We start from the raw sequence: 23963 nt of genomic DNA, 5'->3' as shown, positions 1-23963 counted from the left end.
GGGTAAAACAGAATCAGGGAATCAATTCCAGTTGTAAAATAAGTTAAGGGATCGTGAGAGAGCAATGTGATAACGTGATGGCACGGCGCCCTTTAAAGGCACATGTCCCGTGCTAAATTTTTCCGCTCCGTCAGCGCCCATAGATGGCGAGAGGAGAATGGCGATGAATCACGGCGTTGATCCTGCACCCAATCTCACGCCGAGTTGCGACAGACTGCATGCAGGTGGGCAGGGGCAATCCCATGCCGCTCTGCACAAGCCGTCCTTTCTAGAGAGCATTCGACCCTCGTCCCATATTCATCGCCCCTGTGTCCTCCCTCCGCTTGCCCTCTAAACCTTATTCATGGCACACCCACGCCGTTTGCAGCAAGTGATCTCGTGGGACTTGAACTTCATACGCTCTTACACTTAAAAATATTGCATTGTTAATGTGCGTTGGTGTGGTTAGGTTTACTATTTTGTTACCGGCTCAGCTCTACGAAAACTTAAACTTGATTTCACATGATGACATCTCAGTATGATAGAACTCTAAAAAACTTCAATGTCACCCCACTTATTTTCATGGTGTATATGAGCCTTATTAACGTTTCCTGAAGGCGGTGTATGGTGTGAAACGTTTAACTGCTTCTCGCGCGGACCATTAGCACTCCCGTCTCATTGTTATCTTTTAATAGATTTCTTTTCTATGAAAATTAAGCTATTTGACCAACCCTTGGTAACTTTTCTCTTTTAATGTTCCGAACATTGGTAGTCCACTGTTCAAGGTAGTTTTTGGATGGGCGAAAACTCAAACACTCCTACATTTTTTAGCACAACCACCCCAACAAGACCCAATCCGACGCCCGAGACGTCTGCATAACATTCTTCCCTACACTGCTGTATTCAACATTCCGTGACCAAGCAAAATGCTCAGCACCCAGCTTCTCTGCCTCTTCCTGGATTTCTCCAAACGATCCCCTCTCTTCCCCCTCCACACGTAGCATTTCCTCATTGGTTTTCCCTTCCTTTCATTTCAGCTTTTTCATTCCTTTCCAAACACACTTCAAAAATCTCCAACTTAAGACTATCATCCTTCGTAAATAACATGTTTCCGCGACATAACAAACCACTCTCCAAAATTGTAAACTTTTAGTTCTAAAACAAAACTGATCATCCCCTAAATAATCATTTACTCAGCTCTAGATCATCTTATTGAGGATTCTTAGCACAACTTTAGTTGCGCGCTAAATGAAACCCAAACTCATCCTCACACGCGATCTTTCTTATTTTTGGAATAGAGCTTACACTGATCTTACAAATTCAATCGGTCAAAATCAAAACTCTTCCTTATTTGTTATTCTAGACCCTTAAGCAGTCCTACGAGGATTTGTATCCATCCCCACATCCATGTTTTATTTCAATTCCCTTAATGCCCTTAGTATACACGTATTTGTTCGTATTACTCGTGCAGGCAAACGTGAAATGACGGTTAATACGAACACATTTGTCACTCTTTGGATATTAAATCCTGAAAAAAAATTTCGGAATACAGGAAATGCCATATTTTGCTGAATTCCTGAAATCCACGAAAATCGTCAAATTCATCCATTAGTTTCTTAAGGACATATTTTCCTAAAGCCTACTTAAAAAACCTTACCCTGATAATCCATCGAAAAAATATTGAAGAATTAACTAAACTTATAAATATGACTTTTTAAAGTTTATAATTATTTTGATTCGCTTAAGGTTTTTGATTTCAACTTCTGTCATAAGTGACATGTTTAATATTACGAACATTTACTTGTCAAGCACGGTATTATATGATTCTCGCTCAAGTAACTGAAAGTGCATGAATACAATTCGGGTTAAACAATTGCCATTGTGTTGATATTAAATGATATTTATTTATAGGATCTACAAACAAGGCTGCTTTTGAGGCTAAAAATATATCATTGTCATCTCGAATAATTTAGGTATGCCAGCGCAATTGAATCTAGCACTGCTAGCTTTAATATTTAATTGCTTTATAGCTATTTAGTAGAAATAATAAGCTGCATCGTGAATCAAACGTTTTCAATACTATTTGCAAACTTTCGGGTTAATGGCGAGTGCATTTGCATCTGATCGAGCCGCTCCATCCATTTGTCGTCGTAGGAAACATATCCGGTGAGATTTTTGCCTCTTTGTAATTTTGGGCTCGTGCTAATGACAAGATGGGTTCACTCTTCCCTAGGTGCTTTTTTTCCGTTTCATCGCCACCCCTACGACGTATTCCTTAAGAGTCAGCCATCTCCCTTCTCGAAGCGCGGTATAGGAATTCTCCGTGGCCGCTTTTATCACTGTATCGCTCGCCGAGATCATAGTCTATGTGAGGTTGGGACGTCAAGTGAGCCGGAGATTTTTCCCTCCTTGAATGGAAGCGTCACTTCGAGGACGTGTTTGGAAACCCTGGGGAAGCCGTGTTCACGCATGCGACCGAACACGGTGCCCGACGAAGCATGGCGAGCCGACTCGTGTTCCCGTCAAAGTCATTGCGCTGAGAGAGACCCGTTGTGAGTGATCCGCGGCGATTAGCGGATAGTTCCAATCTTGCCCGCGCGCCCAAGATCAACTTGATGAGACTGCGGGAGACCGTCCACTCGTTCGCACAAGGAGCTGCTTTGAATTGCAAAATTGCCGTTTCCCATCCAGTCGCGGCTGACTTGAGAGGATTAGGCCTCGGCTGTAAAGCTGTACAAAATTAATTTTCTAGTATCGACCGCCAGTATAAAAAGTCGAAGTGACGACGATATCTGAATATCGTGGCGATAAATGTCGATTATACCGAAATAAATATTGAGTATATCGATGGTATCGCCCATGTTGACAATATTATCCGACTTACGACAGGGACGGTGCATCTCCATAATCGCCACATTATATGCAATCGAATAACTTTTGAATAGTCACATCCTGAATACATCTCAATTTTTTAAAAAGGTCTATATCAACCTGGTCGTAATGAAAAATTACCGATGTATTTGCCATGCATGATCACATGCTATTTTGCTTAGCAGTGATCAGAGCTAACTGTAAATCCGTTTTGCTTTGGTACCAAAGTCAACATGGGTCGGTTATTCTGAAGCCATTTACTCACCCAGAATATGAATTTTGTCCGCGAGTCTCTAAACAAAGGTTTTAATGGCCAAAGGTCAAAACTTAAACCCATCGCTGGGAAATTTCCGCTCGCTATCATTGTTGAAATCTCCACCTGCCATAAATGAGCAAAGGGTGAAATACAGTTTCAACAAATGGCAGAGGTTACTGCAAAATAGACCGCTTGATGCATTATTGGAACTTGGATTTCTCTAATTCGACATCCGTTAAAATTTAAAATTTGGTTACCATTATTATTTTTAATGCTTGTATGAATATGAATTTCTGTTTTTCAATGTTTTCATGTATGTTTTTACTATACATTTCCAATGTTGTTGTATGTAGACAGTTTGAATTTTCTAAATAAAAGATATATGCTGGCAACATTTTAATTGGTTTAATCTAGCGTTGAGGTCTCCAAGGAAACTGGACGTAGATTTCGTAGGAAATATTTGTAAATTGGTTTTTATCACAATTTTTTGCGTATTTAGCGTCCTTTTTAGTGTTTTTAAAATTTTGAATGTAATTTTTTTTAATGGCCCTCAAAACTCGAGAAATTAAGGTGATTAAAGTGGAGTCTAACATAACAGAAATGGCATGCAAGAATCATTCTCTTTTTCGTCGCTAAATAGGGTAGTTACTTGACAAGATTTGAGAGTAGCATGGGATTTAAAGGTGTATTCTCAAGGTTTCCCAAAATTTCGTTTCTTGCTCCCCGTTCTTGTGCTTTGTCTTATGACTCCATATGGTCTTTCTAAATCTACGGCTGATATATGTGAACAGCCCTCATCTCGACGGGGATATTTGACACCCCCGCTTCCTAGGCCCTCCCGCCTTCAATAGCCACCACCTTAAGCAAACTCCACTCTTTCACATCCCCCTCCATTCCCCGCTCAACCTTTTCCGTACCCTTTTCATCTCGCTTCTTTATCCTCTGTTCCTTTTCATCGCCTTCATTTAATTTTTTCAATTCCCCGTTTTCCCCCTCCTCCCCCTCCCTCCCTTCACCCGCGGTTCTTGGTCCTGAGCAATCCTCTGCTGATCGCTTTTTTCGCTGCGGCCCCACCCACCGTTTCCACTGCCTTAAAAACCCTTTAATCCCCTTTTCCTCCTTCCCCTTTTCCCTTCTTGCACCCCATTTCTCTCATTCTCCCATCCTGCTCCTTCAGGCCTCTTTTCCAATCCCTTCTCCCCCTCCCATTCGATCCCCCGGCTCCCTGCTGAAATCCCTTGCTTTTCTTGCATATATACTTAAATATATATATGTGTATATATATGTATACATATGTATATATATCCCTGCACTGATCTATACATATATGTGTAGTATTCCTCCCCTCTTCCCTTCTCAGCTAATGACGACTTTCCCGCCTCCATGCCAGGGGTTCTACGGAGAGGACATGGTGGAGGAGGAGGTGAGATCTAAATGATTGGGAAAGGGGGTGGGATGGATGGAAAGTTGCCGAACAAGACGAAGGGTTTGTTGGCGAGTTGGTCGTGGGGTAACGGGTAGGGAGAAAAGGTTGAGGAGTAATTTTCATTGGGATGATTTTCACCTAGAGTAATGAAGGGCAAGATATTAGCGAGTTAGTTACTGAATAAAACCGCCGCGTAAAGAAATTAGAGCTTGAATTTTTTTCATGCGGTTTAATATGCATTAAGTAGCATTTCGGTTGTATTTTCGGTTATTTCATTTTTTCTAAAATTTTACCTGTTCTATCTTCAAGAGTCGCATAGTACTAACAAATTTTGTTCCGATTAGTATGATGCTCGACAAATTAAAATGTCCAGCACGATTCGGTTCTTTGGCCACTGGAGCTCGAACCCAAGCGCTAATACTGGTTTTAATTCCTTTCACTTATTTGTGAAAGAGCTTTAGGTTATTCAACTACCGACTGCTAAAGAGTGACATTGGTCTTTCTTCCTCATTTAAGGCATGTGCGAAAACATTCTGTGCTCTTCACGGTTGGCATTAAAGGCTGCAGATAAAAGTTAAACCTTCTAATCAAATCGGTTGTTTTTCATTATTAAATGAGGATAATTTTTCCTTCCACGGGGGGATACCATACTATTTTCTGTGGATACTGGTGTTTAAGAGGATTTGAAGCATTTTTGTGCACGCCATGGCAATGGCCATGATAATTTTGTACAATGCATAATTGATTAAGGTTAAGACGTTCATCATAACACACTTGTTTCCGGTGAGGCGATAATTAAGTCGAAATCAAACGATTAACATACCGCACGTTCAATATTGTGGATTATTTCGCACTAAGTCAATTTTTACTGTCTTTTCATTCGAGCAGCGATAAGCATTCTCTTGTCTCGAAGGGAGTCGTGCGACCAACAATCCCTGGTCAGTGATAGAGATAATACCACTAAATTTAATTGAAGTGGACTTAAAATTACTTATAAAGAGGCTTATTATATAGAGAGGTAATATGTTGGATAGCTTACCCATAACAATGCTACCACCTTGCACACTAGTTATATCAAATGAAATCAACGTTTAATTACAACAATTCTATGTTATCGGTGTATCAGCATTTCTTTTGCAAAGAGAATTAACTTACCATGCAAAGGACTGCGACGGCTGTTGACAGTACGGCTCACTTAAGTTTCACGGCTAAAAGTGACAAGACTAGATAGTCTCTGTCCATGGTCATGTCATTTGGTGTCGGTGGCAAGTAAAATATCGACGATCAAATCTCCTGATGAGCTGATCGCCTCAAAAATGCCCGCAGCTCTCCGAGCACCCACCCCTAATGCCAAGCGTGCAAGCAAGAACCGCCCGGGCCTTGTCAGACGAGTTGTTTTGCGATGGACGAAGTGGCGCGGCGGTGAACACAACAGAAGCGCCGTTATGCAGTGTTGCACCGCAAACGCATCCAAGAAGACGATAAAAAAATGTGCGAGACCGCGCCACTAGTGGGAGGGAGAAGAATTTATTCTTGATGAGAGACCGCCCCTATACCCTGCCTCCTCCCCCGGCTCACCGGTTTCCCCGCTGACTCCGCCACCGTCGGTGACGAGGATGACTGTGGAAGGAGGGAGGGGGGCTTCAGGGCGTGTGTCGTCGGAGTCCTGAAGACAAGTGAGGGGCGGGCCCATTGAGAGGGTGGCGGTGGATGAGAAGATGAAGAAGGGAATGGACGAGTGGGGGGTTGGAGGAGGGACGAAGGGCGGCAACATGAGAATTAGGAGCGACGGGGTATGGGGATGGATTGGAGCGATGGTGATGATGATGGGGGAGTGGTGGGGAGCAGTGGAGGTAATGACTTGGGGGAAAGGGAGGCAGTGTGGGGGCGGGAGGGGGGGTGCACGTGCAGGGGTTGGAGCGTGGTGTGAGGAGGCGGTGGGGTGGGCGCGGGTGGCGTGGGGGTGGGAGGAGAGAGGCTGATGGAACCAGCTGAGTGAGTGTTGAGGGAGGGAGTTGGAGAGAAAAAAAGGCGAGGAAGAAGTAAAGGAAGTGAAAATCCGTGGGGAGGGAGTGTAGTGTTTGTGTGTGGGGTGGGGGTGGTCGATAGCGTTGCTCATAGCAGGGTGTTTTGGGGCGGGGGGGGGAGAGAGAGGCGGGATTTGAGTGGGTATGAGGCCGGGAGAGAGGATACGGAATAAAATGCGATGAAAAATCTCCCCGAAAAACGTATACGTTACCGAATGCGCCGTTGAGAAACGAGGGGTGAGGCTGAATGGGGGGTGGGGAGAGGGAGGATGGGTGGTGGAAAAATAAAGGGGGAAAATTACGCGCGAAACTTTTGCTCTAATTACTAATTTCCACCAAAACCTCTTTCTTTCCACTCTTCCCTCCTTCCACACCAAATCCCGCCCCACAATCCTCTTCTGCTCCCTCCCCACCTTCTCGCCCACCAAGAACCCCTTCCCCACCAGACCACCCCCAACATCACCGCCATCCCATCACTGCATAAAAAGTTGCCAGGGGATCTATATGTACAGTGTACGGACCGCACGATGCTGTTCTTTTGTTTCCCGCTCTCCGCTTGCTTTCCAGATTCCCTCTCCCTCCCTCCCCCTCCTTTCCCTGCTTTAAAAAAAAGAATAAACCCTTTTTCCACTCCCTCCCAAGCCTTCCCTCCCCCTTACCAAACCCTTTATTTCCATTTCCAACTCCCCTCTTCGCCTACCCGCCTTCTATTGTTTCTGGGCGCTGTTAACGCCGTATCTCCTGGTCTACGCAAAGAACCCCCTTCCCTGAACGATGGTTGCGGAGTACCTTATGCCGCACTGCTTTCTCTATCTCCTCCCATCTCATAGTACTGCCCCTTCCATTCTACCTGTTTCGTGCCTGGCTGCCTCAAGTTTTATCGGAAAATATATCTCTGTTAAATAATGCCGCGCAATTACAGTAAGCGTTAGTTGATAGTTGACGGAAGCTGTGTCATTTGTTTTGACTGTTATGGGAACTTATCGGATTTACGTTTCGGGCACATTCCACTGTGAATTTTCAAGGGAAAGCTAAGGTTAATCCTTTCTTTATCCGCATAAAGTTGTACTCCAATCCGAACCTCTAGAGCATTCCCGAGATAAAATTTTGGTTCGAAATCATTTTAATATTCTTTGTAATCTTCCATTACAATTGTATGCTTAATGGGCATGAGGTCAAAGATAATTACTCCAATAATTTGAAATTATTGATGTTTCAGCTCATTTTGCTTGCACTCTTAAGAGTAGCATTTTGTTTGAGTTTTCACTAATGGAATTTGGGCTTCCGGTTATTCGATCGCCAATATTGATAAAACTAAAAATCTGTGGTATTTTTTGTTTATAATGGTGGGAAAACTGCGTGTGTAACTTTTGACTTCAGTGGAAGTTGACATTTATTTACCAGTATGCGGTTATTATAGTGAGTGCTTAAATGACTTTGTATTTTGAGTTATTTAATTATCATTAAAATCGTAAATATTCAAACCTTTGTTTTTGTCGTTCCTGGAATTAATCGCTTATCCCGTGACGAAGCGTGATCAAATCGCGAAATTCAAGGGCGCCGCTTCTTTCCATATTTGCGAAAATGAAACCTATTCCTAATGTGTCTATGCCCACCCGTCCCCGAAGCCCCACCTCTCCCCCGAACTACGGTACCCTCGCTCCCTAGCCCCTCCCAACTGAGTCCACATCCCGCCTCCCCGACCCCTTCCCCTTCCTTCAGTTTCTTCATCCCTTTTTTTCCACCTCACCCCCAGAAAAACCACGATTCGTGTCCCCCGCCTCCCTCACCCCAACCGCCCGTCGTCCCTCCCATCTCGCGCGTCTCCACCTCCCCTCCCAACTCCCGCGCAAATGCGTTTTTGTATTCCGTCCGGGTTTATTATTAATAAGCCTCCACGCGTCTTCTCTTTCTTTCCCGTCCCCTTTTTCTCTTCCCAACGCCTCCCTTCCCCCACCCAAGCAGCCATGTCCCCTCGCGCCCACTCCAGGGCCTCCGTTCCTCCCCCTTCCTTGCTTCATCCACCCTCTCCCCGCCGCATCCCTCCGGCGCTCATTGCTACTTATTCCCCGGATAAAACGCTTCATCCATCCAAAGCCCCGCCACCTCGGCCCCCATCGGCTCCTCCCACCCCCATATAACTCCCTATCGTATCCTCCGTGACTCTCCACCGCCCTCCTCAATTCTCTCCTTCTTTTCTTGTGCCCCTCGCTCTCCTCGGGTCCCCACCCGCACTCACTCGCCTCTTTTCAGATCGGTCCTACGCCCCAAACCCCTCGCCCCTCGGCGTCTTTTTTAAGATGCTGAGGGGTTGGTGGTAAAGTGTGGTTCCTGGCATCATTGCGGAGCCGTGAAAAAGACGAGTTGTGCTTAAAATGATCAGTGGGTTAACAGCAACGGAGTAAGAAATATGATAGCGAAACAATGAGATCAAGGGAAACCTTGATGGTGTAGTTAAGCTGCTTATTTAACTTGGGTAATGATCATTGTCATTTTTATGATCAAAGACATGGCAGTCCAGTTCTCAGGCTAATTACTTTATATCTTTGCTCATGAATTACAGTTTTCCCTCGTAATTCTTCTTTCGCCCGAGTATTTATGTCCTGACCAACTTCCTCTTTGTTTTTTCTTCGAATTTTTCTTCCTTGTACGGTGCGCAGAAATTCCTTCCGACCATTTTCTTTTATTTATTCGTCTCTCGCTCCACATTTTTTAATTCTTCTCTTAGGTGTGAATTCACATTACCAAGAGTTATTGCCGAGCAGTAAATTTGCGTTTCCCCTTGGTTTAGTTCGGAAGGTGAAAGTATGGCGATTCCACGGGAATACCACATGATGCCAAAACGGCTGGGAGGATTTCTACGCTTTCGTTCCGAATTTTCTTTATGTTAAGTAGTTCTGACGGTGTTGTTCGTTTAATGGAATGAAAAGCTAAATTTTGCAGTTTGAAATAATATTTTTGAATAAATAAATTAAATTAAAACTAAAACTGTCCTCTTTATCTCGAGATTACCTATACTTGAGGCTATAAGTAAGGATAAAAAATATGAAGCAAGAAAGTTTCCAACGAGAAAAACTGTTGCAAAATCAAATCTTTCGTTATTCTTGGACACGGTCCTAAACAATAAATTGCAGTCAGGCGCTAAGTAGAGAGTACGGATCAATTCAAGACAAAGATCTATTATCAGTTCAATGTTTATTCGTGATTTGCTAAGTCATCGGTACATACGTATTGAATTTTGTCGAACCTAGAAAGTTTGTGTTTTTTTAGCCGTTTTCCGCAGTGATACGGATGCATGCATAAAATAACTTAGGAGATATTTCGTCACATATTTCGATTTATTTCGCTTTTGAAATTGAAACTAAAGTCATCGTCGTGCTCGTCAATACTTTCATTTCTGTATTGTAGCTATTTTTCAACTTGATACGCCTCACTTATATTCGGCGCAGCTTGGTGATTTTGCGCTCAAGTCCCGCGTGAAAAAATAGCAAGGAAATATTGAAACTTGACGTGGAAAAATAAAGACTTTATCTAATAATTTGGCGAATATTCGGGAATAAGCCAGTGTGCTGGAGATGAAGCTGGAGTAATAAAATTGAAAAGTTTCGAGACTTCGGCCTCGACTTCCCATTTTTATTCGCGCTTTTCGGATTAAATAGTATTTTTTACTTAAAGTTTTTTAATGATGATTTTGTTCTACTTCAATTCTTTTGTGTTGAATGGGAAAATTCTAAAAGCTTATGAATGATTTGAATACATTGATGTTTATTGAAATTATAAAATTAGAACTAAAAAAAATATCACAAACAAATTTTTTGCTAGATTTTAAATTAAGAGAGAAATCGGAACCAAGCTCCGGGGATCCACAATTCAGAAAACATGGGGCGTACGTAATGAAAGCGTTAAATGATTAAAATTAAGCAATAGTACTTCATTTTTGGCTGTTTAGAATTGTCATCTGACCGTAATTTAGCCAGGCTATTATCTTTTTCATCGGTTAAAATGATGTTGAAATTTTCATGCTATTAGATGGCGTGTTAGCTTGGCAGGATGTGTTAGCCTAATGATTAAGAGCGTTCGGCTACTGAAAGTTCAAATATATATTCTGAATACGCTTGTGGATGTTTTCAGCAAAAAAAAAAGTGGCTTTTGGAGTATCAGATCCTCTTGGAAAATGCAGACGTCTTAGGCATAATAACCCCCAAATAGTAATGTGAAAATTTCGCACTCACTAGGTTTTAGTACTAAGTGAGCATATATCAAGCCAGCCTCTGGTTTGATCAATGTGATTATCCTCTTTCAAAAGGTATTTGGAAGTTCTCGCCGCTCCATACTCGACTGCAGGACGCTTCGTGCAGTACGTAGACACTTGAAAAAAGTCTCTTATCACTAAGGTGCGCGCGAAAAATTTAAATGTCTTTTTTTTCATGCATTCACTTATCCCGGGTTTGGAAACTGCTCCCCAGCATGGGAAATCTTTCTTACCTTTCCCGAACGGCGGAAAAAAAACTTCGACTTAACCACTCCGCTTCAGTCATCATCTCTGCTTCATCATTCCTGCCTTCCCCGGCTCCCCTCTGAACTCTCCCACTTCGTGGGGGGGGAAGCTCTTGCCCCTTCCCGAGAGAGTACACAAGAGGAGAGAACACCATACTTCTACGCTTATTGTCACGCATTGTCCACCCGGGGTGGGGTGGAGGGGGACAACACCGCGAGGTAAAGCACGGGGCTGACCCCCGGTGGTGGTGTACTCGTGAAAGAGAGATGCCTCGGCCGCAAACCGCCGGTGATGTTCGAATAGCGGAGAGGGGAGGGGCGGTGGCGAGAAAGAAAGGAAATAAGCGCGCCGGCCCATTTGTCTCTTCCGACCCCCCCCCCTCCCCCCCGCCGCTTATGAGCGGTTATGAATTTTCATCCCCAGCCGTCATTTCGTTCCCCGGGTCGCCGGCCATTGTTCGGCGGGTCGGACCGCCGCGAACGGACACATCTGCCCGAACCATATCGAGTTAGTTCCGAGTAGTTGATTGCGAGGGGCAGATGAGAGATCTCCGCGAAAGGGTCTTGCTGGGGGAGTAGTTGAACTCGTTTTCCCTGGATTGTGGAAAGTTTTCTCTCGCTCTCGAACCATGAAATATATTTTTTTTCTCGCATATCCCCAATTCTATCTTTTGAGAGAGACCACGTACTCGTACTTAAACCAATTTGTCTTGTGGGAACAGAGTTCCCTTTTCCCTCCTTCTCTCGTGGTGTTCTTTTCACCATGAGCGGTGGATGATTGGTTTTTTTTAATGGCCCGGTCCGATTTGCATGGAACCCTGATTAAGGAGGCTCCCGAGAAAGTTGTCGCTCCACGCTGGCGTTCAGGGAGAAAGGTTTTGGCTCCTCGGGGACGGTGGCTGCTAATTGGTGCCTCTTCCATGTGGACCAAACACGTGTGCAACCAAGTTTTAAGAGCCACAAACATTGGTTGGCATTCGGTTCGAATCCGCTGTTCCCAATTTGAGGATGCTATTCAATGCCTGAGGTCTTTTGTAGTAGCTAGATGGCCCTCCATAGACTCCCGGAGTATGTCGTCGTATACTGGAGCCTTAAAAAATGTTCAACCGCTCTCGCAAATTTAAAATTGTTATCGTATCTTTTCCAATGTGTCCGCTTAGTTCATTTTTTTGATCAAGAAATATCATGATGTACAAGTTGGACGAAAAGTAATTGGATGGAACATTGCTGCTCATCTCTCGTACCGAATGCTTAGCACTAGGAAAGACAACATTTAAAAGACCAGTACCGATAGGCATTGGCTGCGGGAATAACTCATCTTTGCCTGGTGATTCGGGATATTTTTTCGATTGCAATCAGTTGACATTATGTTACAGGCAGGCGTAAGTTATGGAAATGTAAAATTATTAATATAATACAGGGTAGGTGTGCGATAACTCGGCATTTTTTAATGCTGTGTCTCTTAACGGTTGTTTAAACGGATTGGTGTCATTTTTAATGCTGAAATTTTTGTTAAATTGTTGTGTGATAAATTTTAATTTACTATTATTCCCTTTTTTATTTAAAAGGGATTCAAATTGCTTTTGAATTATTATTTGCCCCAGCAGAGGTTTTCTCACTTTGGTGCATCTTAAGTGATTTACCTGCTTTTCCTTAAGTGTCTTCGTGAGATCTTTGTTGATCAATACTTATGTTGACGAATGTATGCCTGAAAAATCGTGGGGAATTTAATATAATTACTTATAATTTTATCAAAATTACCTTCATTTCTAATCGATTCAATGCGTAAACAGAGAAATTGTCTGCAGCAGCCTTGCCCACTTGCCGGACCCTAAAACCATAATCTTGGCTAATGGGTAATGCAGTCAAATAAATATATTTTGGTTGTAATTCTTACGTTTGCACTGGTATTAGTCAATAAAAAATGTTGACTTTTCTCTCATTTCCCCCTTTAACCATTGTCTATCTTTATCTTTTCGTTTACAGCCGAGAGGAAGACGTCACTCGGCAAGGACTGGCACTCCGCCTGTCTTCGCTGTGAGAAATGCAACAAGACGCTGACCCCTGGTGGACATGCGGAGCATGAGGGGAAGCCATACTGCCACAAGCCCTGTTACTCTGCACTCTTCGGTCCCGGAGGTATGGGAAGCGTGGATCGTGGACGTATTTGGTACCCTTAAGACTTGAATTAGCAATTGTTAGGATATTTTCGAAATTTTGCAATCAAATAACGTATCTGGTAGACCAGTTGGTAGAGCGCCAGGCTACCTGCTGGATGACCTGGGTTCGATGCCGGGTGGTGGCTCTGGGTACACTCAGCTTCACCCAAGCTGTGTGATATTCCGCTTATGAGATCTTCCAGGTAAAATAATTATAGGCGGTACAGAGAACGGAAATGCCCCCCCCCTACCCTTACAGATACTAAGAAAATCAGCATCAATAGCTGTGATTCACAATATAATGCACATAATGAAACATGTAAATCAATATGCAGAATAAATTTTACTAAGGTATTTCGACTTTTTTGTACTGATAGTTACTTAAAAAACTTACCCCTACGTATATCTATTAATGTGCCCATTCTACATGGTCGCACCACCTCTCAAAATCCACGGGGCATACCTACTAATTAAATTCCACGTTTCTTCCTACTAATGTTCTCATCACTAGAAACACATCGAGTGTTCCTTTGCCACTTAAAAAGTAAAACGTATCTTCGCCTCTATTTAGGGCGTAATACGAAATAAACATTGTACTACTCTTTTATCGGTTTGAGTGAATGTCAAAGTCATTCCCTCACTGAGGTGAATTTGTTTTGTAATTCCTGATATATAAACAGGTCTTTGGTACCACATTCGCAATGTACTTCCGAAAATGGGTTCATATTTCTAAGATTACAAAGGTGTTTCTTTATATTTTTCAGGTTTTGGCCGAGGGGGAACTGAGAGTTACGTCTACAATAAGTAACCAGCGCGAGAGAGTTCTACGCGAGCAACATTCCATGCAGTCTTGATCTTTAAATTCTCGTGGTTCAGCAGCATGCCATCAGTACAAAGATCTAATGCCAGCCTGGTTGATCATTATCTTTATCCATTAAAATAAGAGTAGACAATTGTATACACTTAAGTAATAAGTGGAAAATCAGAGATCTCCATTACCTATCTTTGTCGGCCTAGTTCTAGAGAATAATTTTTCGAGTGTCTCAATTCAATGCGGTTTCCACTTTTACCGCCTTCCTCATCGGGACCAGTTAATTACATTACTAATTGCCTACGTTACAAGATGTATCCTAGAGGTTATTCGGTTATTATTTCCTTTATTTTATTACAATTATACAATTTTGTATCAGTAGTTTCTCTTAGATATGATCCCTGTAAGATGTATCCAGTGTATATTACAGATTGAATCATATCTTCACCTTATGTCTAAAAGCTTAGACGAGTGCTTTTTTCAGTAATATAAAAGTTGTATCTAGTAACAATTGCTTGAATTTTACCTAATTAGTGTAATAAATACCATTACTCTTAAAATTAGGTGTGTAAGGAAACCCTTCCTTCTTATAATTAGTTTTCAAGCCTTTTTTTAAATATAGATGAATTTTTCCACACTTTTATTTTCTTGTGAATTTGGGCTGCTGGAACAAAACGAAAATAGTAATAAAACTTTTGAAAATATATCCTGCATACTTTACTTTACTTTTAGAACCGGAAACTCGGCCTCGGAAACTCGGAAGATCACGTAGCATTTCCATTTTTCTTAAAAATTGCTTTAAAAATCGTTGGAATCGTTTCGAGGGAAAGTGTAACTCTCATTCAGCATTAATTTTTTAAACATTATTCATTGGAGAAGGAAATTTAGCGTTGTAGGAATCTCATCAGTCTTTTCATTTCAGTATATGCCCATTGCTCATCTTTAAATAGAGCCCTCTTTATCTATGGAATCTGTCCTTACCAGCGGCATTTGTCAAGTACGAGTGCATATGTTATGTTATGTTACACTTCCCATTCATTGTTACGTTCATTTTAATTTTTTAGCATATGTTCTTTTTTCAGTAATATAAAAGTTAACTCTTGTAAAAATTTATTTTACTATTTTATTTAACATTTTCTAAATATATTTTGTTGCCCTGATTATCGTTATCATTAATTATTTTTATAGGTAATCTAACGATGAAGGTAGGTTTTGGATGGACCCAGCACCAAATAATTATTCTTCCCGTCACTCCGTCCATCATCCATATCCTACCCTTGCCCTTTCCTCGTTTGCATGACATTTCCCCCGTCACAGTTTTCCACACCCCACTGCCAATTAACATACTTTGCGTTCATTTTTTCTGAAAAACTGTTCTACCTGTTCTAGTTTTTACCCTCCTATTTTAATGTTAAGCTTAGCCTTTTTTTTCTAGAAAATCGCGTAACCTTTGTTTTATTAATATTGATTCTCATCCCATACCTGTCGCACTGAATTTCCAATTCACTCAGCAATGCTTGCAATCCCTTGGCTGATTGACAAACTAAAGCTTGGTCATCAGCAAACCTAACCGATTTCACGAATTCCCCGCCCACTTTCATTCCTACCTCCAGTTCTTCCCATGCCTCTTTAATCATTTCCTCTGCATACAGGTTGAACAGCAATGGTGATAATGGGCAACCTTGCCTTACACCTCTTCCTAACACTGCCCATCCGGACTCCCCATTACCCACCCGCACCTGAGCAGTCTGAGACGTACAGGTTTGGGATCAGCCTCCTTTCCCTCCAATCTATTATTTTCTTCAATATATTTATTAGTTTTTCCCAATATACGCCTTGAAATGCCTTTTCGAAATCTACGAAACAGGAAAATATATTCTTGTTGTAATTCATAGTCCTCTCGATTACTGGCCTAATAACTACGTTCAAAGTGGTATCACGCGTGGCTCTCTCCTTCCCATACCCATACTGATCTCCCAAGTAACCATTTGCCCTGCTCTCTATCCTTTTGTTGATGACCCTGATAACTGCTTTTGCTGCGTGCGAAATCAAATATATTGTTCTGTAGTCCTCGGATGACTTAGCCTTTACCTTTTTTGGAATAGGAACTAATACTGATATCACAATCTTCCGTCCAGATTCCTTCGTCATAAATGCTACAAATTAGTTCGTAAAAACGCTTCCACCTACACATTCCTAAACCTTCAGTAGTACTGCGGGAATTTTGCCTAATCCCTCGGCCTTATTTTATTTTATCTACCTTAATAACCTTCCTGTCTCACAATCGATTAAGCGTGTTCCTTAGCTATCTTCATCCACGTCATATTCTCATTCAATGTCTAATTTTGTTTGTCTAAATATTTGCCACACAGATAGGATCTTTCCTGGTTCAATTAGTGTTTTCCCCGATTTATCTTTAATTGTTAACACAGATTTTCCTATCTTATTTCCCGATATTGTTTTAACCTTCGTGTATAGAGCACCTATTTCACCCCTCCTGTGCAAACTTTCCGTATCCTCGCGACGCGTCTTCCACCACGCTTCTTTTGCTTTATTTGTTACCCGTCTCAATTTCTTAGTCAACACACTTTACTTCCTTCTACCTAAATTTCTATTTACATTCTTCCCTTTCCTTTGCTCATCTATTTTTCTAATCATCTCGTCCATAATCCATAGGGTCCTTGTCCATTTCCTATTAATAGCTCGTGTAGATTCTTTTAAGGCTTTCGATATCCGTTTTTTGATACACGAGTATTCCTATTGTTCCTCGATAGCTCTCAGCTTCTTTCTCTCTCATCACTTTCTCAACAGCCTGCTGATACTCCTTCCTTGTCAGTCCAGTTATTGCGTCTACATTCCTTTTCTTAGCCCGCCTCCCCTGCCTCATTTTTGGAATCAGAAACTACACTTCATAACTACTGAATTGTGTTCATAGTCCGTAACCTATCCCGGGAAACAGTGCGAATTGATCACGCTGTTCCTAAATCTGTGCCAAACCATAATATAATCTGACTGATACCATTCAAAGTCACCTGGCATATTCCATGTATACCGACGCGTTATGTGGTGTCTAAGCCAAGTGTTGGCGATGATTAACCCCTGCCTCCTGCAGAATTCAATTGATTTATCTCCGTGGTCATTCCTCGCGCCTAAACCTTAATCCCCCACCTCGTCACCATGTAATCCTTCGCCTACGGCCTCATTCCAATCCCCCATCATTAATAAATGTTTCCATGCTGGAGCAATCGCTATTATTTCCTCTTAACTGATGGTGTACCCAATCTACTTCTTCCTCCCTATGATTTTTTGGTGGCAGGTATACCTGAATAATGACATGATTCGTCGGTCCTGCTTTTAATTCTGCTAGTAGCGTTCTATCACGTAGGTATCCTCCATGTTAACTACGATTTTTCCTACCCTTTTATATAATATTATTGCAACCCCTCGCTGGCTGTCGTCCACTGCACTGTATATTACCGTTTAACTATCACTCCAGTAATCCCCGCTATCCTGCTATCGTACCTCGCGTAGACCTAAAACATTTATATTTCTTCTTTTCATTTCTAGCTTTATATCTGTTATTTTCCAGTCCTAACATTCCAAGTTCTTATTCTGTGGATTCTTCTGTTATCATTAATATATATACTTGTATACTCGAAATGAGATGACGATGTACGAACTTTATTTTATCACGAGTTGAAGTTTGTTGCCCTTATCTAGGTTTCTAATTCGGTCTGCCTTTCCTGTTATCATTAACATACATGTATACCCAGAATAAGATGATTTTATACTGACTTCATTTCAATATGTGACTGATGAAAGTTTGTTTGGCGCCTTTTAATTAATTACGATTTTCCGCCTTCGTTTTTTTACGGTCGCTATGGTCACGTTACTTGTGGCGATAAACGTAGAGACGCCACTAGTGGCTAAAACAGAAAGTTGAACATAGATGGGAGGCGGAACGAACAAGGAAATGGTGAGCGTTTAGTTTTACTTTATTCCTGTAATTCAGTCAGTTTTCATCATATGCGTATTGCATTACCATCGGTAATTACTTATAGTGTTCCATCATTTATGATTCTGATAAGGTATAATTCCTCAACCTAGTCTTATTCATGATCTTGCGACGTTGCTGATACCGGAGCATGAAGCTAAAGATGGAGTGTCGGAGACTGAAGGTAATGTGTGAATGTTAGTTATACTCTAGATTTCTCTATCTGGCTCTTAATTTGAGAGAGTTATGCGGGAAATTTTGACAGTGGCTGGCAGGATTGGAAACAGCAATAGTTTTTGGTTTATTAGCAGTGTGACGACCTATAAAATGTTTTGCAACCAATGCGTTCACGGTTTTGGCATTTAGGGAGTGGTATTTCTAGGCTTCTGTAAGCAGGTTTCGGAAGATGTCTACTCATGATGAAAGTTTGAAAGAGCTGAAAGGCTGAGTGTAATACAGGGTGAGGCAACATAACTTCCCTGTTTAAAATTTTTTTGCGTTTAAAAAAAGCAAGTTATTTTTCCGCACCCTGTATGCATTTTATAATATTATAGTCGTTATGTTACTTGTTCCAAATGTTGACTACTTCGCGCAGCAGAATGAAACTGGAAACAACAGTGGAAGAAGGCATCTTGAATGCTGCCAGACATTTCCTTCGATCCCGTTCTCAAGACTTCAATTGCATATTGTCAATGACTTCCATTTCGTGAATGGAATTTTGACGGGAATAATTTTCAATTTTGCATATTTTAGTCGCCGGGTTTTGTACGACTCACTTGTTTCACTCACGAGTACGAGTAGGGGTCTCCATGAAGACAATTGCGTCTTATTTTCTCAGCATCAGCGGAAGGGAACAAGCCTTTTACATGGATGTAGATTTGATAGAATTATTAAAGTCCAATTAAGTACTAGTTAGACGAGATCGTGTTTGTCTTCAGATATAAAAATGTTTCCAATGAACAATTTCCTAAACGAAATTTGATAAGTGAAAAAGGCTTTTTGAAGATGTGCGATAAGCGGGACTTCCACACGGTAACAGTTGTTTCGTGTGATTTCCTTATTAATTATTTCATCAATACTCGTGACAAAGTTTGCTAAAAATTCCTACGGATCGATGAATTTACAGTCAGTCAGAATAGAGTCAGTAATTTCGCCGGTGGATAAATGAACGTTATTGTAAGATTCGTTCTCTTTTTTAATGTCTAGTACCATAAATTATACGCCAAAAAATCCTATTTAGTGGTTATTTACAGAGAATTTTTACTAATGTTTTATAAGTATCAAGGTCACCTTGTGTCTAAAAATATATGCAAGAGATGTAACATTACTCTTTATTTCGGACCTATTATATCTCCCTGAATACCCGACATAAGCCTTTTGTTGTTTCTAAAACAAGTGTTGTTGATGATTAAGCCCTATCTCCTGCAGAACTATTGCTCTATTCCCGCGGTCATTCCTTGTTCCTAAATCGTAACCCCCCACCTACTACCATGTCGCCATCGCCTACCGTCCGCGTTCCTAACCCCCCCCCCATGACTATCAAATGTTCCCTTCCAGGAACACCTGTGATTTTATCCTCCAACTGATGGTATACCCTATCGATTTCCTCCCAATGATTGATTGGTAGCTTGTAGACGAACGCTGACCAAGTTCGTCGGTTGATTTTCAGGAAGATCATCGAATTGAATATTGTGACAGGAGGAGGAAGAGAATTTGATGTATTTTTTTAATCTTCTTAAAATTATAATAAAACAGATTTTGTCAGTACTGCACTGCATATTGAATAGATTCTCTCTGATAGCATACCATTATAGGGAACAAAAATAAAGCGTATTTAATGAATATTTATTTTCAAATTAATATAAAAGGGTGAAAGTTACGGGGGGAAAGAGTGTTCATAACATTTCCAAAAAATCCATAAGTTAAGTGAGTTGAACTTCCTGGCGTCTTGCGATGTGTTTTAGAATTGGGAAATACAAGGATTAAGGAAGATATTTTTCACCGCGTAGGACGCACGATACCAGAACCGTTCCTTTTGAAAATAAAAATAATAAAAAAATTAATCACTCGAAAAGACGAATACAGTTAGGGACTAGAGATGAAGTTTTTTTTCTCCCTCATTTTTAACGAGAAGTGGATCTCCTTAAGATTCTTCCACTCGAATCTTCATCAAATCGGAGCTGGAGGAGTAATTTTCTTTTTCTCCGCTTTTAAACCCATCCACTTAACCTCCCGTTAGTCCATTCCTCTACCTCCAATCCCTCTTCTCCCCCTTCATCCCCCTATTTCCCCACAACTCCCCTCTTCACCCTCATTTGATGCACCTCCGTCCCAGGCCCTAACTCCCCCATCTCCACTCACCCCAGAAACCTTTCGCTTAAATCCACCTCACCCTATTCCATCCTCCCCCGCAAGCATGCACATACTTCATCGGCGAAGCGTTGCCAATAATCAGTTGAATGTCGCTAGAATCATCGCAGGGATTCATTGATTGAATGAAGTAGATATTAATAATATTGATGGGGATTGAAATGTACTCGCCTTAAGTTTATAATTTCTGTTCCGCCCCGTGTAGTATCCATCTGGAAAAACACATTGCGCCCGGAGATTCAGATTTTGAATTTGCTGCTGTTGAAATGGAGTACGTGAAAAAACCTCAAGGTGGCATAATAGTAAAAACAGACAGGGATCTTTTGAGTGTAATAACCCCAAAATTGTTACCCCTTGATTTAAATAAGCTACCTACGACCTCACTCAAGATTGCAATTTATATAGCGAGCACAGAGTCTGACCAATTGGTTGGCAATAGTGTAAAGCGTTGACCATCCTCTCTAAATTATTGAATTTAAATCGCCATTGTCTTAAGATCTTTGAAATCCTCCACAATGGCTTGTGGCGGAGGGTGTTAGGACATCAACCGTAAATCACCCTCAGATTTGTTTCCACTTTGCTTCCACTCTCCTATTCCCACGGAAGTTTCCACTGCTTCTTGATACTCCTTTTCGTCCCGGTTAATACTTCCAAATTTTATTTCTTCATCCTTATTCCTTGTTTATCCTTTTGAATCTGAAGTTACACTTAATTTACACTTAAATCAGTTTATATTTGAACTATAGCAATGAATGATGGTATGTAATGTGGTGCTTTGGTATTCGTGGTTAATTCTATCCAATGAAAATATTTTGGCGTGTTTGTGGTTTCTTTCTGTCTGCTTCAAGTAATTCGCGGTAAAGGATATACGAATACAATACAAGTCGTTTCTTGAGGACGTTTGAATTATAATTCAATTGCAGGGCTTCGCCCATCGTATAGGAGGTAAAACTATGGACCTCGGGTTGATTATATAGTTCATAATAGATTTTAGTCCTGACGCTGGTTCACTGCACCATTCTCTCTTTGAAATTCTCCTACTTTCAATACACTCATATATCCTCAATGGTACGAATGTCCTCTGCCGTCAACCATCTCCCATTACGATTGTGCACTCTGAAGTACCATCTGCTGCCGAAGTACGACAATATTCCGCATGTCAAGCAGGGACTGAAATTTCGCTAAAAAATCATTTACATCCGGGAAATGATCCTAGCCACTCGGATTAGTGTTTGCTGTGTGCTAAACATTACACCATTCCAATTTTCATTGCGTCTCATTCTTTACTTCATCTGCGAGGTATGAAAATAAAGGAATGATAACCTGGTGGGAAGAGCTTTCGACTGCTGATCGGAAGGTTCGGGTCCAATCTGGGTGGCGCTTCACAACACCGCCATATTCGCCGATACTGTGTGATTTTGGGAGTACCATCTCTTCATGCTAAATCGCAGTCTACACATATTTAAATTGACAGTCAAATCTACCATCGCAAATCAAGGCCTTTGTGTGATATGCCAGATTAATACTATGGACTAGTGGAGGTTTTAACGATAGTATTTAGCTGCAAATGCGTGAATTTCACACGCCATAAGGTTAAAACATAAACAAACAGAGGAGCGGAATACAGTAGTCATACTGAAAGGACAAAAATATAGAGCAAGTGGATTTCTTGACATATCTCGGAAGTACCATCACATGGGACAGAAGAAGTGCTACAGACATCAAGCGAAGAATAGCGCAATCTAAGAGAGTATTTAGAATGGAAAGACAACTGCTGTGTCCAAAGAAGATAGAACTACAGACGAGGAAACAATAAGTGAAAACATTCGCATAGAGCGTGGTACTCTTTGTATAAGAAGCATGGACCATCGGAAAAGTATATCAGAAAAGACAAGAAGAGGGTGCTTGAGTTCAAATGGACGGATAAAAAAATATATGAAGAAGTACACAGAAGAATAGACGAAGGACGGACCTTATGGAACACCATAGAGAAATGACGAACCAGATGGATTGGCTACACGCTGAGCCATAATGGATTCGTGAAGGGATAAATACATGTGACAAATAAAGAAGAAAGTACATTGCAAAAAATACCAGGAAGAAAGCCAATTAGCATAAGATGGGGTAGGATAGAGGGCTGCAGTCAACCAATCTTAGGATTGAATGACCAATGATGAAGGTTTAGCGCAAGGTTTTTCGTCATCTTTCAAATCAACTCCTTTGTAAAATACCGTGGTTATGCTAAAAATATTGAAGAAAACATGTAAATGGTTTGGTGAAACGGGTTTCATAAAACGAATGCGAATTCACTTTTGCTATCCCAGCTTCAAAACTTTGGGCAGAAATGTATTTACTCCTCTTGAAGGAAAGAATTAGGTTTTAGTTTGAAGTGAGCGAATTATTAAATTATAATACTAGTTTTTAGTCACACATTGTATAATTCCGTTTTAACTTTTTCTCTGGTTCATTATTTTTGTTATCAAGTAAAAGGGTGAGCAGGGATTTGATATCCCAACGGCCTCTTAAAAATGGCTGAAATACTAAATATAAACAACTGAAAAGAAAAAACTTCACGAATAATTGACTAATTTAGCTAAACTTAACCAATAATTAATTAACTAATAATGACTAAAATGACGAAATTTTTGTGTGAAAAAATACGAAGTTTGTTTATTCGGTGACTGAAAAGTAACATGACAGAGTGAAGCGGGAAAAACTAATGAATATATTGAAGAAAGTAGGAATAGATTGGAGACTAATCCGAATATGGCTTAGACTGCCAAGGTGCGAGTGGGGGACGGAGTCCAGATGGGCAGTGTTTGGAAGAGGAGTAAGGCAGAGTTGCCCAATATCATCGGTTCTACTCAACGTATACGGTATGTGGAGGAAACGATTAAGGAGACATGGGAAGAACTGGGGGTAGGAATGTAAGTCGGAGGGGAATTCATGAAATCAGGTTTGCCGAGCCAAGGGGTTTCAAGCTAGGCTGAATGAATCGGAAATTCAATGCGATAGATATGGGGTAAGAATAAATGTAAATAAAACAAAATAAATAAAACAGTTTCTGGCAACACTTGGTGGAAAATCTTCATATTGAAATTGAAACTAAACAACTTGGCTTTTTATGTGGAAAAGCCAAATTGTTTAGTTTCAATTTCAATAAATAAAACAAAAGTTATGTGGTTTTTCAGAAAGAAAAAGGCATAGTAAAATGTTAACATAGGAGGGCAAAAACTAAAGTAGGGGGAACAGTTAGCGCATGTCGGAAGTATTTTGGACCAAAATGATCATAGTAGTAGGGGCATAAGGAGAAGAATTGCTTTAGGCAAAGAAGCTTTCGCGAGGAGTGAATTGATGACAGGGACGTTGAGTAAATATCTTAAGAAAAGGCTCGTGAAAACTTTGATATGGAGCGTAAATATGTACGGGCGGAAACATGGTCATTGAAGCGGGATGATATGCGCACATTGGAGGCTTTTAAAATGTGAGTTTGGAGAAGGATGGAGAAAGTAAAGTGAACAGAAAGGAAAAAAAATGAGATGGTACTGGTTATGATGGGCGAGGAGAAGGAAA

General features: G+C 41.1%; 1 protein-coding gene across 1 annotated transcript in view; it reads left to right on the top strand.

Annotated features, from left to right (window-relative positions):
• LOC139687115 (cysteine-rich protein 1-like) overlaps positions 1-14730 on the top strand; it is a 119939-nt gene extending 105209 nt beyond the window's left edge. Inside the window, exons 3-4 of the mRNA XM_071584238.1 lie at positions 13043-13195; positions 13980-14730. Of these exons, the coding sequence (XP_071440339.1) occupies positions 13043-13195; positions 13980-14023 (197 nt within the window). The 3' untranslated portion in view covers positions 14024-14730. The remainder of the gene's footprint in view (positions 1-13042; positions 13196-13979) is intronic.
• Positions 14731-23963: the final 9233 nt, after the last annotated feature.

The sequence above is a fragment of the Hetaerina americana genome, unplaced genomic scaffold, assembly GCF_022747635.1.
Source record: "Hetaerina americana unplaced genomic scaffold, ioHetAmer1.1.p SCAF_17, whole genome shotgun sequence".
Classification (NCBI taxonomy): Eukaryota; Metazoa; Arthropoda; class Insecta; order Odonata; family Calopterygidae; genus Hetaerina; species Hetaerina americana.
The sequence above is the reverse complement of the archived record's forward strand: the minus strand, read 5'-3'. Positions and strand labels throughout refer to the sequence as shown.